Raw genomic sequence first — 15756 nt, 5'->3', positions numbered from 1 at the left:
GGGGTATTGAGGATTCTAGTTGCTGAACTATTGTCCTACAATCCCTCTCGTTTTCTTTGTGTTGTCGTCTGGACGGCATGATCTTCACCTTCAATGCTGCTGCCCACTCGGGGTCATCTCTGGTCACTTCTCTCTCTAACAATCCACCCAGCATCCGCATCACTTGTGGTGTGATCTGCACCGTTTTATCTAATAATGAGAGGCTGTTTATGTTCATGCGAGAGAGTACCTGCTGGACCAGGTTTGAGCGCAGCAACAGATCCAAGGGCACCGGGTCCTTCTTGGATAGGATCTTTATTTCGGCTGCTTTCTCTACAGGTAACTCAGGATTTCCTGGAATTGGATGTCCAGACTTGTCCAATCATCTCGTTAGGGAAGCGCTTCTTAAGTTTCTTTGTCCAGAAACGAGAATCCTTCCTTTATTTCTGCCTGATTGGCTTGCTTCGGTTCCAATCTTTCATAGAACTCGTTTTTCTTGCTGAGGCTGTCAGCATTCTGGTGTCTCTCACGCATCCGGTGCTCAATTATCATGTGGTAGCCATCTAATCTTACTATCCACCTACCAATATAACTCTGATCCATCGAGTATGTCTTCAACCAGGATAACGCCCTGTTCTCCACGCGTAACCTAAAGGGAGCGCTCCCCAAGTATGCGCGGTATTTTTCCACGAATGTGACTACTGCAAACATTTCTGCTTTTGGTGCACCATATTTCATCTCAGTGTCACTCAACACCTTGCTGCCATATGCAATAGGACGGAGAACCGTTCTTCCATTCCATTCCATTCCTGCTCCTGATGCAATTTTCCCGACATGGCTACGACCGATGCGTCTGTGTCAAGAACATACATGCCCTTTTCTGTAGGCATGCCTAGCACTGGCGCTTCACACAGTTCCCGCTTTATGTTCTCGGAAGCAACTTGTGCTTCATCGTTCCATTCGAACTTCTTTCCTTTGTTGCGCATCAGCCTCTGCATTGGATACACCTTGTCTGCATATCCTTTTATGAACTCACGGTAATAATTGGCAAACCCTAGGAAGCTCATGAGTTGTGTATCTGTTTTCGGAGCCTTCCATGTCAACACAGCCTCTACTGCTTCCGCGTCCGGCCTCACGCCATGCCTGTCCACCATTCTTCCTAGGTACTTGATCGAAATTCTAAGGATTTCACATTTCGATGGTTTGCATTTCAAGCCTGCTCTTTTCACGCATCCAAAGACCTCATCGAGCCGATCAATGTGGTCTTCCAGGGTCGGTGTTGCTATGACTACTTCATCCACGTAACACATCACAAGATTCCCGTACTTCTTTGTCACTCTGGTCAACGCCTGAGCCATCAGTCTTTGAAAAGTGGCCGTTTCGTTTCACAAGCCGAAGGGCATCCTCTTCCACTGGTAAATCCCCAATTCACACGCGAATCCGGTCTTTTCATTATCCTTCTTCCGCAGAGGGACCTGCCAGAAGGCAGAACCCAAGTCCAGTGTGGTGAAGAACTTCGCATCACCTAGTTTAGAGAAGCTCTCGTCTATTCACGGTATCGGGTACGCATCTTTTATTGTCACCGCGTTCAAGTAGCGAAAGTCGCAACAAAACCTAAGCTGCCCCCTTTCTTTTTCGCCCTTACCAGCCCGCATACCCAGGGCGATTTCGAGGGTTCTATCATGTCGTATTCGAGCAACATTTCAATCTCCGCTCGGCACGCTTCCGACTTATGTGGCGTCATCCGTCTTGCGCCTTCTCTGTGGGGAACGGCGCCTTCTTCATGTTCGATTTCGTATTCGACGAAGTTACAGCAACCGATATCAGCCTTATGTTTTGATAATACATCCGCGCTCCGATTTAAAACCTCCCGCAGTAATTCAATATCTCCTTCGCCTATTTTCCCTTTTAAGTGTTCTATCTCTAACAAAACGGGTTTGTCAGACTCTAGTTCATATGAAAAGGGGCGTTCCGGAAAATTCGAGCAGCTTGATAAGCCGTCGTTCGTTTCGGACTTCATTGAAAACATTTTTTGAATAGATTTTATTTCAATAATCCTTTTTAAAATTTTATCTTTATTGGCATGATAAGGACAGTCTTTCACACTATGTTTCTTCAAGTTTTGTGTCTCTTCATAGTCGGTCCTCATCGGCAAAGCGTAACCATGTTTCTTTCCACACAGTCTGTTTCGAGTTACCGAGAATCTTCGGCCTAAAATCACCGAACTTTGACTACTTGGATTCGGTACCAATTAAACCTGTTTACTATCACTTAACGAATTCGAATTCCTCATTCTAAAACTTGCCACCACAGCCTGCCCTGGCTGTAGTTTTACTTTTCTATCTAAAAAAATTGGTACCTTGTTTTCGTCTGTTATTTTTCTATTAATTGGTTTCTTAACATACTTCCGATCCGGGTTTCTAATCCTTATTAGACCGTTGTTCAAGTCAATCATCACGTCAAAATTCCTGACAAAATCTCTGTCCAAGATGAATTGGTCGGTGTCGTCCCAATTCTCTACTACCAGGAAGCTCATCCAAAGATCCCGTTCCCCTTACCTTTACCGCTTAACTTTCAAAAGCAAAACTGCTTCTGGTTTTGCATTGTTTTTAATTCATGAGATACTTCGCAATGCTTAAAAACTTTTGACAGGAGTGGGATTTGAACCCACGCACACATTCGTGTAACAGAAATCTCGAGCGAGAAGTTTTCTTGAGTCTGGAGCCTTAGACCGCTCGGCCATCCTGCCTTGTAATTTGTACTGTACATTACCGTTTGGGTTGCTTGCTGTTGTTTTGCCATTTTGAATGGATCAAATACGTAATTTGTTTTGACATATCGTTTCAAATTTTTGGAATTTCATTGTTGAAGTTTTTAATTGATCATCGACAACCAATTTTGTCAATGCAAAAAAGTGCATTTCACGAGATGCATCCATTTGATTTTTGTGTTCTTACAGGGGTAGGTTTCGAACCCAAGCACACTCTGGTGTAACAAAAGTTTCGATCGAGAGCTATCAAGTCGGGTCCTTATACCGCTCGGCTTTCAAAAGCAAAAGTGCTTTTGACTTTGCATCCTTTTTAATTCATGAGATACTTCTCAATAATTAAAAACTTCTGACAGGAGTGGGATTTGAACCCACGCACACATTCGTGTTCCAGAAATCTCGAGCGAGTAGTTTTCTTGAGTCTGGTTCCTTAGACCGCTCGGCCATCCTGCCTTGTAAATAGTACTGTAAATTACCGTTTGGGTTGTTTGCTGTTGTTTTGCCATTTTGAACGGTTCAAATACGTAATTTGTTTTGACATATCGTTTCAAGTTTTTGGAATTTCATTTTTAAAGTTAATAAATGATCATCGAATAACCAACTTTGTCAATGCAAAAAAGTGCAGCATTTCACGAGATGCATCAATTTGATTTTTGTTTTCTTACAGAGGTAGGTTTTGAACCCAAGCACACTCTGGTGTAACAAAAGTTTGGATCGAGAGCGCTCAAGTCGGGTCCTTATACCGCTTCGGGTCCTTTACCGCTTAACTTTCGAAAGCAAAACTGCTTCTGGTTTTGCATTGTTTTTAATTCATGAGATACTTCGCAATGCTTAAAAAGTTTTGACAGGAGTGGGATTCGAACCCACGCACACATTCGTGTACCAGAAATCTCGAGCGAGAAGTTTTCTTGAGTCTGGCGCCTTAGACCGCTCGGCCATCCTGCCTCGTAATTCGTACTGTACATTACCGTTTGGGTTGCTTGCTGTTGTTTTGCCATTTTGAATGGTTCAAATACGTAATTTGTTTTGACATACTGTTTCAAATTTTTGGAATTTCATTGTTGAAGTTTTTAATTGATCATCGACAACCAATTTTGTCAATGCAAAAAAGTGCATTTCACGAGATGCATCCATTTGATTTTTGTGTTCTTACAGGGGTAGGTTTTGAACCCAAGCGCACTCTGGTGTAACAAAAGTTTCGATCGAGAGCTATCAAGTCGGGTCCTTATACCGCTCGGCTTTCAAAAGCAAAACTGATTTTGATTTTGCATCTTTTTTAATTCATGAGATACTTCTCAATGATTAAAAACTTCTAACAGGAGTGGGGTTTGAACCCACGCACACATTCTGTTCCAGAAATCTCGAGCGAGTAGTTTTCTTGAGTCTGGTTCCTTAGACCGCTCGGCCATCCTTCCTTCTAAATTGTACTGTAAATTACCGTTTGGGTTGTTTGCTGTTATTTTGCCATTTTGAACGGTTCAAATACGTAATTTGTTTTGACATATCGTTTCAAGTTGTTGGAATTTCATTTTTGAAGTTTTTAATTGATCATCGAATAACCAATTTTGTCAATGCAAAAAAGTGCAGCATTTCACGAGATGCATCAATTTGATTTTTGTGTTCTTACAGAGGTAGGTTTTGAACCCAAGCACACTCTAGTGTAACAAAAGTTTCGATCGAGAGCTCTCAGGTCGCGTCCTTATACCGCTTCGTGACCTTATATCGGTTAACTTTCAAAAGCAAAACTGCTTCCGGTTCTGCATTGTTTTTAATTCATGAGATACTTCGCAATGCTTAAAAAGTTCTGACAGGAGTGCGATTCGAAACCACGCACACATTTGTGTATCAGAAATCTCGAGCGAGAAGTTTTCTTGAGTCTGGTGCCTTAGACCGCTCGGCCATCCTGCCTTGAAAGTTGTAGTGTACATTACCGTTTGAGTTGCTTGCTGTTGTTTTGCCATTTTTAATCGTTCAAATACGTATTTTGTTTTGACATATCGTTTCAAATTTTTGGAATTTCGTTTTTGAAGTTATTAATTGATCATCGACAACCAACTTTGTCAATGCAAGAAAGTGCATTTCACGAGATGCATCATTTTGATTTTTCTGTACTGGCAGGTGTAGGTTTTGAATCCAAGCACACTCTGGTGCAACAAAAGTTTCGATCGGGAGCTCTCAAGTCGGGTCCTTATACCGCTCGGCTTTCAAAATGCAAAACTGCTTTTGGTTTTGCATTGTTTTTAATTCATGAGATACTTCGCAATGCTTAAAAACTTCTGACAGGAGTGGGATTTGGACCACGCATACATTCGTGTACCAGAAATCTCGAGCGAGAAGTTTTCTTGAGTCTGGCGCCTTAGACCGCTTGGCCATCCTGCCTTGTGGAATGTAGTGTACATTATTGTCTGGGTTGTTTGCTGTTGTTTTTGCCATTTGAACGGTTCAAATACGTAATTTGTTTTGACATATTGCTTCAATTTTTTGGAATTTCATTTTTCAAGTTACTAATTGATCATCGAATAACCAACTTTGTCAATGCAAAAAAGTGCATTTCACGAGATGCATCAATTTGATTTTTGTGTTCTTACAGGGGTAGGTTTTGAACCCAAGCACACTCTGGTGTAACAAAAGTTTCGATCCAGAGCTCTCAAGTCGGGTCCTTATACCGCTTAACTTTCAAAAGCAAAACTGCTTCTGGTTTTGCATTGTTTTCAATTCATGAGATACTTCGCAATGCTTAAAAACTTCTGACAGAAGTGGGATTTGAACCACGCATACATTCGTGTACCAGAAATCTCGAGCGAGAAGTTTTTCTTGAGTCTGGCGCCTTAGACCGCTCGGCCATGCTGCCTTGTACATTGTACTGTACATTACCGTTTTGGTTGTTTGCTGTTGTTTTGCCATTTTGAACGGTTCAAATACGTAATTTGTTTCGACATATCGTTTCAAATTGTTGGAATTTCATTTTTAAAGTTATTAATTGATCATCGAATAATCAACTTTGTCAATGCAAAAAAAGTGCAGCATTTCATGAGATGCATCAATTGATTTTTGTGTTCTTACAGAGGTAGCTTTTGAACCCAAGCACATTCTGGTGTAACAAAATTTTCGATCGAGAGCTCTCAAGTCGGGTCCTTTTATCGCTCGACTTTCAAAAGCAAAACTGTTTTTGATTTTGCGTTTTTTTAATTCATGAGATACTTCACAATGCTTAAAAACTTCTGACAGGAGTGGGATTTGAACCCACGCACACATTCGTGTACCAGAAATCTCGAGCGAGAAGTTTTCTTGAGTCTGGCGCCTTAGACCGCTCGGCCATCCTGCCTTGTAAATTGTACTGTACATTACCGTTTGGGTTGTTTGCTGTTGTTTTGCCATTTTGAACGGTTCAAATATGTAATTTGTTTTGACATATTGCTTCAATTTTTGGGAATTTCATTTTTCAAATTAATAATTGATCATCGACAACTAACTTTGTCATCGACAACTAGCAGTGTGTGGATCGCCCGCTCTGACAGTTCCGATCCTGAGCTCGAGATCCTGTCTGAGTAAGTGCCGATTCCTGAGTTCCGGGAGTTGTCATCCATTGAAGAGTCTGCGATAGAGCACGTCCCCTCCTCCAGATCAGTTCTGTGCCTTCTTCGCATCCATCTGAACTCACCGGACAAAACTTTATTCTCCAGGTCCTGTTTCTCATCGGGAACTTTTTCATCTACATCAGACTCCCCGGACAAACAGACTCCCCGGTTTTCTTTTGCGTATCGTTCCCCTGTTCTTTCCGACCGTATGAAGTTTTGGTTAAAACCTCGTGGGGTATTGAGGATACTAGTTGCTGAACTATTGTCCTACAATCCCTCTCGTTTTCTTTGTGTTGTCGTCTGGACGGCATGATCTTCACCTTCAATGCTGCTGCCCACTCGGGGTCATCTCTGGTCACTTCTCTCTCTAACAATCCACCCAGCATCCGCATCACTTGTGGTGTGATCTGCACCGTTTTATCTAATAATGAGAGGCTGTTTATGTTCATGCGAGAGAGTACCTGCTGGACCAGGTTTGAGCGCAGCAACAGATCCAAGGGCACCGGGTCCTTCTTGGATAGGATCTTTATCTCGGCAGCTTTCTCTACAGGTAACTCAGGATTTCCTGGAATTGGATGTCCAGACTTGTCCAATCATCTCGTTAAGGGAAGCGCTTCTTAAGTTTCTTTGTCCAGAAACGAGAATCCTTCCTTTATTTCTGCCTGATTGGCTTGCTTCTGTTCCAATCTTTAATGGAACTCGTTTTTCTTGCTGAGGCTGTCAGCATTCTGGTGTCTCTCACGCATCCTGTGCTCAATTATCATGTGGTAGCCATCTAATCTTACTATCCACCTACCAATATAACTCTGATCCATCGAGTATGCCTTCAACCAGGATAACGCCCTGTTCTCCACGCCTAACCTAAAGGAAGCGCTCCCCAAGTATGCGCGGTATTTTTCCACGAATGTGACTACTGCAAACATTTCTGCTTTTGGTGCACCATATTTCATCTCAGTGTCACTCAACACCTTGCTGCCATATGCAATGGGACGGAGAACCGTTCTTCCATTCCATTCCATTCCTGCTCCTGATGCAATATTCCCGAGATGGCTACTACCAATGCGTCTGTGTCAAGAACATACATGCCTTTTTCTGTAGGCATGCCTAGCACTGGCGCTTCATACAGTTCCCGCTTTATGTTCTCGGAAGCAACTTGTGCTTCATCCTTCCATTCGAACTTCTTTCCTTTGTTGCGCATCAGCCTCTGCATTGGATACACCTTGTCTGCATATCCTTTTATGAACTCACGGTAATAATTGGCAAACCCTAGGAAGCTCATGAGTTGTGTATCTGTTTTCGGAGCCTTCCATGTCAACACAGCCTCTACTGCTTCCGCGTCCGGCCTCACGCCATGCCTGTCCACCATTCTTACTAGGTACTTGATCGAAATTCTAAGGATTTCACATTTCGATGGTTTGCATTTCAAGCCTGCTCTTTTCACGCATCCAAAGACCTCATCGAGCCGATCAATGTGGTCTTCCAGGGTCGGTGTTGCTATGACTACGTCATCCACGTAACACATCACAAGATTCCCATACTTCTTTGTCACTCTGGCCAACGCCGGAGCCATCAGTCTTTGAAAAGTGGCCGTTTCGTTTCACAAGCCAAAGGGCATCCTCTTCCACTGGTACAACCCCAATTCACACGCGAATCCGGTCTTTTCATTATCCTTCTTCCGCAGAGGGACCTGCCAGAAGGCAGAACCCAAGTCCAGTGTGGTGAAGAACTTCGCATCACCAAGTTTAGAGAAGCTCTCGTCTATTCACGGTATCGGGTACGCATCTTTTATTGTCACCGCGTTCAAGTAGCGAAAGTCGCAACAAAACCTAAGCTGCCCCCTTTCTTTTTCGCCATTACCAGCCCGCATACCCAGGGCGATTTCGAGGGTTCTATTATGTCGTATTCGAGCAACATTTCAATCTCCGCTCGGCACGCTTCCGACTTATGTGGCGTCATCTGTCTTGCGCCTTCTCTGTGGGGAACGGCGCCTTCTTCAAGTTCGATTTTGTATTCGACGAAGTTACAGCAACCGATATCAGCCTTATGTTTTGAAAATACATCCGCGCTCCGATTTAAAACCTCCCGCAGTAATTCAATATCTCCTTCGCCTATTTTCCCTTTTAAGTGTTCTATCTCTGGCAAAACGGGTTTGTCAGACTCTAGTTCATATGACGAGGGGCGTTCCAGAAAATTCGAGCAGCTCGATAAGCCGTCGTCCGTTTCGGACTTCATTGAAAACATTTTATGAATAGATTTTACTTCATTAATCCTTTTTAAAATTTTATCTTTATTGGCATGATAAGGACAGTCTTTCACACTATGTTTCTTCAAGTTTTGTGTCTCTTCATAGTCGGTCCTCATCGGCAAAGCGTAAACATGTTTCTTTCCACACAGTACGTTTCGATTTACCGAGAAGCTTCGGCCTAAAATCACCGAACTTTGACTACTTGGATTCGGTACCAAACAAACCTGTTTACTATCACTTAACGAATTCAAATTCCTCATTCTAAAACTTGCCACCACAGCCTGCCCTGGCTGTAGTTTTACTTTTCTATCTAAAAAATTGATACCTTGTTTTCGTCTGTTATTTTTCTATTAATTGGTTTCTTAACATACTTCCGATCCGGGTTTCTAATCCTTATTAGACCGTTGTTCAAGTCAATCATCACGTTAAAATTCCTGACAAAATCTCTGCCCAAGATGAATTGGTCGGTATCGTCCCAATTCTCTACTACCAGGAAGCTCATCCAAAGATCCCGTTCCCCTTATGTGGAGAACTGTTATCGGTGTTTTTCCGGCTACGTAAATCGCTCCTCGATTGGCTGCAGCCAGTCGGAGATTCGTCGGAATTAGATCTTCCCTCGTGAAGCCCATTCTTTCCCAAGATTTTATTGGCATCACACTCACTGCCGCTCCTGTGTCCAGAAACCCTGTGACTCCGACTTTTTTTCGTTGGTGTCGAGCAGATGTGCAGTCACATCTGCTTCGTATCCAATGTGTACTGCGTTTTGCTCCGTCATGGCCTATCCTGCGGACTTTGAGTTCCTCCTCACCCAAATAGATCTGCCCTATCTGGTCACTGTCTGTTGTTACATATGTCCTAGTGTAGATACTGATTCCATCTACGTTCAGCATCACTTGATACGGTCCATAGACTTCCACGTAGCGCCCATGAAGCTTCTTTATGCGAGGGCCACCCGTTGTTAGTAGTGCTCGCACAGCTCTTGACTCAGTGCGTGGCTCCACCTGCCTCAGATAATCTGCATATGTGTCCAAATGCATCATTTTGATTGTTTTGTTTTGATAGGGGTAGGTTTGAACCCAAGCACTTTCTGGTGTTACAAAAGTTTCAATCGAGAGCTCTCAAATCGGGTCCTTGTACCGCTCGGCTTTCAAAAGCAAAAATGTTTTATGATTTTGCATTGCATTTTTTTCATCAGATACTTCGCAATTCTTAAGAACATCTGACAGGAGTAGAATTTCAACCCACGCGCACAATCGTGTACCAGAAATCTCCAGAGAGATTTTTTCTTGAGTCTGGCGCCCTAGACCGCTCGGCCATCCTGCCTTGTAATTTGCACTGTACATTACCATTTGGGTTGTTTGCTGTTGTTTTTGCCATTTTGAATGATTCAAATACGTAATTTGTTTTGACATATTGTTTCAAAATTTTGGAATTTCTTTTCTAAAGTTATTAATTGATCATCGAAAATTAGCTTTGTCAATGCAAAAAATTGCATTTCCTGAGATGCATCATTTTGGTTTTTCTGTTCTGACAGGGGTAGATTTTGAAACCAAGCACACTCTGTTGTAACAAAAATTTTGATCGAGAGCTCTTAAGTCGGTTTGTTTAGACCGCTGGACTTTCAAAAACAAAAATATTTTTGATTTTGCATTGTTTTTAGTTCATGAGATACTTCAGAAGGATTATAAACATCTGACAGGGGTTAGGTTTTGAACCCACGCACCTTCTTATGTTACAAAAGTTTCAATCGAGAGCTCTCAAGTCGGGTCCTGATAACGCTCGACTTTGAAAACCAAAAACCTTTTTGATTTTGCTTTGATTTAAATTCATGAGATACTTCGCATTTCTTAAAAACATCTGACAGGAGTGTGAATTCAACCCACGCGCACAATCGTGTACCAGAAATCTTGAGAGAGAATTTTTCTTGAGTATGGCGCCTCAGACCGCTCGGCCATCCTGCCTAGTAACTTGCACTGTACATTACCATTTGGGTTGTTTCCTGTTCTTTTTTCAAATTATTAATTGATCATCGACAACTGATTTTACTTCGCCTGTGTTTTGAAATTGTTTTTTTTTCCTTTCACATTGAGATTTCAACTCCATTGATTGCCATTTATTAGTGCAGAGCCCTTGTATGAAATATGAAAAGTTTCAACAATTGGTGCTTTTTCATTTCAGGGATTTCAGTTGACATATTTTGTTGACTACGATGAGTGCAGTGTTCAAAATGGAGGCTGTCAACATACATGCCGAAATACAAAAGGAGGATTTATATGTTCCTGCAACGAAGGCTTTATTCTCCATGAAGACAAAAAATCTTGTAAGGAATCCGAATGTCATTTCAACCTGACTGAAAAACCAGGCATTATACAAACTCCGGGCTATCCAGAAGAATATCCGAAGCAAAAACAATGTATTTGGAGGATCACAACAGCGCCAGGTAAATTCAATTTTAGCCTGGTCTATCACTCATTGAATTTTTGAGATTGTTTTTGAATGAAGTGAAGACCCTTTAATGATGATGAATGTATTTGATTTGCATTGAGAAAAGTGAGAACTGGTTTTCTTTTAATTGAACGGAGTGATTTTTCACATTATTTAGATAATGTTTTTTTGTGACTTGATTAACGCAGATGTTTGATCTGGTTTAGAAATTGTTCCAAATTAAAACGAGGTGAACTATGGTATCAATGGCCTTCTCTGCGACTTTTTTTTGTTCAAGTAAACAGTTGTTCTTCGCCTCTAGTAAACAGTCCAATTCGGTAGTTCTTTTTTTTGTTCCAGTTTTAACTTTAAGATTCGATGAACATAGTTCAGACTATTTTATAGGCCGTGATATTTTTTCATGAGATGATAATTGTAGTTGAGACTATTATAGCTCGTTTTTTTTTAAATTTAATTTATTTCGTTTGTTAGAGGATGGCAAACTCCACTATCGAACCGCTAAAAGGTAAAGGTCACAGAAAACGTGATCGACATCAGCTACGAAAGTTGAATTTAAGTTTCAGATTTCCCAGCGTAATAAAAAAGTTACCTATTGATCCAGTTTTTTCAAATAGCGTAAATTTAATTACGCTTGCGATTAACACGCGTTATCAAATCGAAATATAGACTTTTTTCGGGTTAACAACTTGCTTTACAGACTCGCTTGGTAACTTGGTTCATAATGAATTCAAATTTCTAAGCGTCTCCGGTACGCTTAGTCTGGAGGCAACGTATACGCTTGGGATAGCAATGGTCATGGGTTTGAATCTGGCCAAGACCTGTGTTTTTTCAAACTGGATGTTCTTCGTTTCAAAAAAAAGTCGACTTAATATTTAACTGCTTATGTTTTGTCGACTTAATTGCCACATCTTTTCATAGAACTTTTCGTTGTATTTGCTTGTTATGTTTAAGTTTATGTTCAAGAGTAATGAACGTACTTTTATATAAAACTTGGTGATTTTTTTTTCAGGAAAAATTTTTTTTAAAATTGTTCAGGCTCAATTTTAATGTTTGGCAGTTTGACTTGTGATTTACTTTTAAATTCATTGTATTTCCATTGTTAAGAGGAAAGCAAACTCCACTTTTGAACAGCAAAAGTGTAGAGGGTACGAAAAACATGATCGACTTCTAATTTTGAAATTGGAAATTAGTTATCAGATTTCCCAGTGAAATAAAAGTTTCAACTATTGATCCAATTTTCTCAATTTGCTTTAATTTTAACGAAAAAGTGTTCAATTTAAATTGTTCTACAAGTTCAAAGAGTTTTAAGGTATCTATTTTTTTCTTCGAAATTCAAAAGATGAAGGTTTTTTATTTACTACTACATTTTGTAATTTTAGCAGCCATGACTCGTTTATTTTCTTTTGTGCTCAGCGGTTACCCAATGTTTTTCTCGGGTTCGTGGTGTTCGGCCTAGTTTCCGTCGGTTTATTTTCTGTTTCTTTTTAAATATCATTTAAATTATCTGGTACTAGTTTTATTAGCCTAATTTTTGAAGCATGGATTTTATTTTGATACTAAATTTTTTCAGAATAATTGAAATTTGTATAATTTGACATTTTAATTTGTCTGATTTTGAATAATTTTTTTTGTCGACTAAAAGGTTTCGACTGATGTTGTACCGGCTTAGTCAATTTATATTGTGTTATTTCGACGGCCTAAATTTCTGTTTGTTAAAATCAATCATCATGAAAAGGTATTGGATAGGGTTTTCATATTCCACTGCGCGGGCCTGCATAATCTTCTGAAATCTTTTTACTTTACCTTACTGTCTACAGCCTTCAAAAAAGTCTGTGGGGGATTGTTTGACCCATATTTTTGGATTTTTTTCGTTTTCTCAAAAAATCCCCTCCTAAATCTGAGGTAAAAAAACGGTAAGTGAAAACGGTACCGCAAAACGGCATGTGAAAAATTTGTGCATGTGCGTCTGCGCCCCAAATGTTTTTTTTTTACAAAAAGTAATGACCCTCGGAAAAGTAAATTTTTCATTTTTGAGCGTTTTTCGAAATTTTGACTTTTTTCAAAAACTAACCAAATCTGAGGTTTTGGGTTTAATCAGAACAACAGGTTGTGGAAAGCTCCCCTGCATAATCCACTAAGCCCATTTTTTTATTACGCAAAAGTTGTGGCCCTCGGAAAAGTCATTAATTGGTTTGTTGTACCGTCTTTTGAAACTATTTGACCTCTCTCGAAAACTACCCTCTAAAATCTTGAGTTTTTGCGTTCACTCTCATCAAAAGATTGTGTTTCTTTTCTGTCTAGCGGCTACGCCCAAGTTTTTTTGCACAAAAAAGGGTAATTCGCAGATTCTTGATTTATTGACAGTTGTGCTTCGCCTTTGCCTGTAAATAAACTCTTCAGTTACTTAAGCTAAAATCATTAGCACCAGTTGTTTTCAATAATCATTTCAGAGGAATATTTAAAAGGGAAAAACTTTGCGCCGACTACTTGATGAATTGGGTAGAAACTCTCAAATTGCAATTTTTTAGAAACTCTAATTGAGCAAATTCTAAAATTGAACAAATATTCTCAAATTTTTGATTTCTACCTTGAAACATCATTCATTGATTTTAGAGGTGGTAGATTTTTTAGCTAGAGGTTAAGCGTTGGCTAATTTTGAAGCTTATTAAAGCACTAAAATCCAGTAAAAAACTGAACTTAGTCACTCAGTTTTTTTTGGCAAAAAACGCTCGAATAAGCTATTATGTAAGTTTCTATTACCGAAGTTAAATTCAGTGGCGTGAAAAATCTCAAAAGTTATCTGCGCTCATTCGTTTTGTGGTTTGACTTTTAGTTTCTCTAGGCTTGCGAATAGCAAGCTTTATCAAATTGGAATTCAGCGTTTTGTGTTTAAAATTAGTTTAGCAAACTCATTTGACATTTTTGGCCGGCAGTTGACATCTGTTCTAATGGAATGTCTGGTCAATGTATATTTATATGTTGCTTGTAATTTAGCTTTTAATTTTATTTCTATTGGTTCTTGCATTTTGTTTCCCGTTAAGTTTTTGATTTACGCGGTTTCGGCTGATGTAATATCTGCTTAGTTGCCTCAAAATTTTACTTGAATATCAAAAATTGAAAATTTCGCGAAAAAATCATTGTTTTTCGATTTTTTTTGGAGCTCTTTATTATTGTTCAATTTGTTCTTTGGTATGTTTACGCTTGCGATAAGCAAGAGTATTCCAATCGAGTACTAGACATTTTTCCCCTGTAAATAATTAAGTTTGTTTACAGAATGGTCAAAACTTAAAAATGGTAAATTTAGGTTCACTCCATATTGAATTCGAATTTCTTTGCGTCCGGCACACTTGGCGTAGAAGTAACGAATATGTTTGAATCGGAATAGGTCCTGGGTTCGCAACTGACAGGACCTTTTTTTTGCAATGGGAAATATCCTGTTTCCTGAAAAGTTGTCGGCTTATTGTTTGTCTGCTTGTTTTGTCATCTTAGTTGCCACATCGTTTAATCTGTACGCTTTTCTCATTTTAGCTGCCCCGTGTTTGATTGCTTTCGGCTGTTTGTAATTTCTTGACTACGTATGTTTTTTTTCGCTTAAAAACTTTCGAGGTAAACATAGTTGTTTTAATGCTCATTGGATTGCTTGAATTGCTAAAATCTTTATAGAAAAATAGCTCAATTTTTTCATGGTTTTAAGTCTTGTTGATTTTTTCTTCGGCTTAAAGGGTTTCTGCTAAGGTATTCTCGGGGCTTTTTTACCGCTTGGTAAATTTTCTTTCCGATTCGTTTTTCAAATTATATTGCGATATTTTCGATTTTTTTGTTTTTCTTTTCGACCATGCGGCTTTCTGGTTTTGTATCGCAAGGAGTGCAAAGCGCAGCTTCGCCTCTGTGTCAAAAGTTTTTCATTCATAAATTGTTCTTGAAAAAGGGCATCTTTTTTTTTCTTCAGAACTCGAAAATTGAAGTTTAAAAAAAAACAAGTCTCCATTTCTTTGCTTCCTTGAGTTCATTGACTCTTTTCCAACAGTAAGTATTCCGGCTCAAAAATTTCGGCCTATTATTCATCTGCTTATTTTTTTCGACTTAGTTGCCAAATCTAAGAATCGGTTTTTTTTGCTGTAAACAATTTTCCTTGTGGTTGCTTCAATTAGGTGGTTTAGCATTTAAAACATCCGACTGAATCGAAATTTATCGGTTGTAATTTTACCAACTTGATTTCATTTTTGTCATATTTTACTTTTTTTCGACTTAATAAATTTTGGCTTCATTTATACCGGCTTAGTTGCCTCTTATTGTCTTGTGTGGATCAAACAAATTTTTGTGGGTGTTAGTTAAGTATTTTTTGATATTTTTTTCGGCATGAAAGGTTTCTGCTCCGGTATTTTTGGCTTCTTTACCGCTCGGTAAGCATAAACTCAAATTCAATCAACTATACGGAGCGTCTCGCGTTGAGGTAACACAACTGCTTCGGAAAGCAAAGAGTTGCGGTTTGAATCTGGTCGGGTATTTTTTGCAAACAGGAGTTTTTTGCGCGTTTTCGGGCTATCGTCCGTCTGTTTATTTTTGTCGGCTTATCTCCCGTAGCCCGACTTTTTTTGAATGTTCAGCTTTCTTTGCACTTGCGAAGCGAGTGTATTAGTACGAACCATCTTTTTTTTTTTCAACCTAACTCGCAAGTGCTACTTTTGGGGCACCTTTTTAGCCTTTTGTTAGCATGTGCTTTGACGTTCGAATAGTAATAA

At 39.7% G+C, this 15756-nt stretch overlaps 2 protein-coding genes and 4 non-coding genes across 7 annotated transcripts in view; 2 read left to right on the top strand and 4 right to left on the bottom strand.

Annotated features, from left to right (window-relative positions):
* Positions 1-15756, top strand: part of LOC134839038 (doublecortin domain-containing protein 1-like) — a 196256-nt gene that overhangs the window by 113612 nt on the left and 66888 nt on the right. The window lies entirely within an intron of this gene.
* Positions 1-15756, top strand: part of LOC134840762 (tolloid-like protein 2) — a 103621-nt gene that overhangs the window by 81578 nt on the left and 6287 nt on the right. The window contains exon 5 of the mRNA XM_063856789.1: positions 10748-11009. Within this exon, the coding sequence (XP_063712859.1) occupies positions 10748-11009 (262 nt within the window). The remainder of the gene's footprint in view (positions 1-10747; positions 11010-15756) is intronic.
* Positions 2626-2728, bottom strand: Trnal-caa (transfer RNA leucine (anticodon CAA)). Its single transcript is given in 2 exon segments — positions 2626-2671; positions 2691-2728. It is a non-coding gene; the product is annotated as a tRNA-Leu (tRNA).
* Positions 3097-3199, bottom strand: Trnal-caa (transfer RNA leucine (anticodon CAA)). Its single transcript is given in 2 exon segments — positions 3097-3142; positions 3162-3199. It is a non-coding gene; the product is annotated as a tRNA-Leu (tRNA).
* Trnal-caa (transfer RNA leucine (anticodon CAA)) lies at positions 3589-3691 on the bottom strand. Its single transcript is given in 2 exon segments — positions 3589-3634; positions 3654-3691. It is a non-coding gene; the product is annotated as a tRNA-Leu (tRNA).
* Trnal-caa (transfer RNA leucine (anticodon CAA)) lies at positions 5969-6071 on the bottom strand. The gene is given in 2 exon segments: positions 5969-6014; positions 6034-6071. It is a non-coding gene; the product is annotated as a tRNA-Leu (tRNA).

Source organism: Symsagittifera roscoffensis, chromosome 2, assembly GCF_963678635.1.
Source record: "Symsagittifera roscoffensis chromosome 2, txSymRosc1.1, whole genome shotgun sequence".
NCBI classification, from domain to species: Eukaryota; Metazoa; Xenacoelomorpha; order Acoela; family Convolutidae; genus Symsagittifera; species Symsagittifera roscoffensis.
Note: the sequence above shows the minus strand (reverse complement) of the source record. Positions and strands in the feature narration are given on the sequence as shown.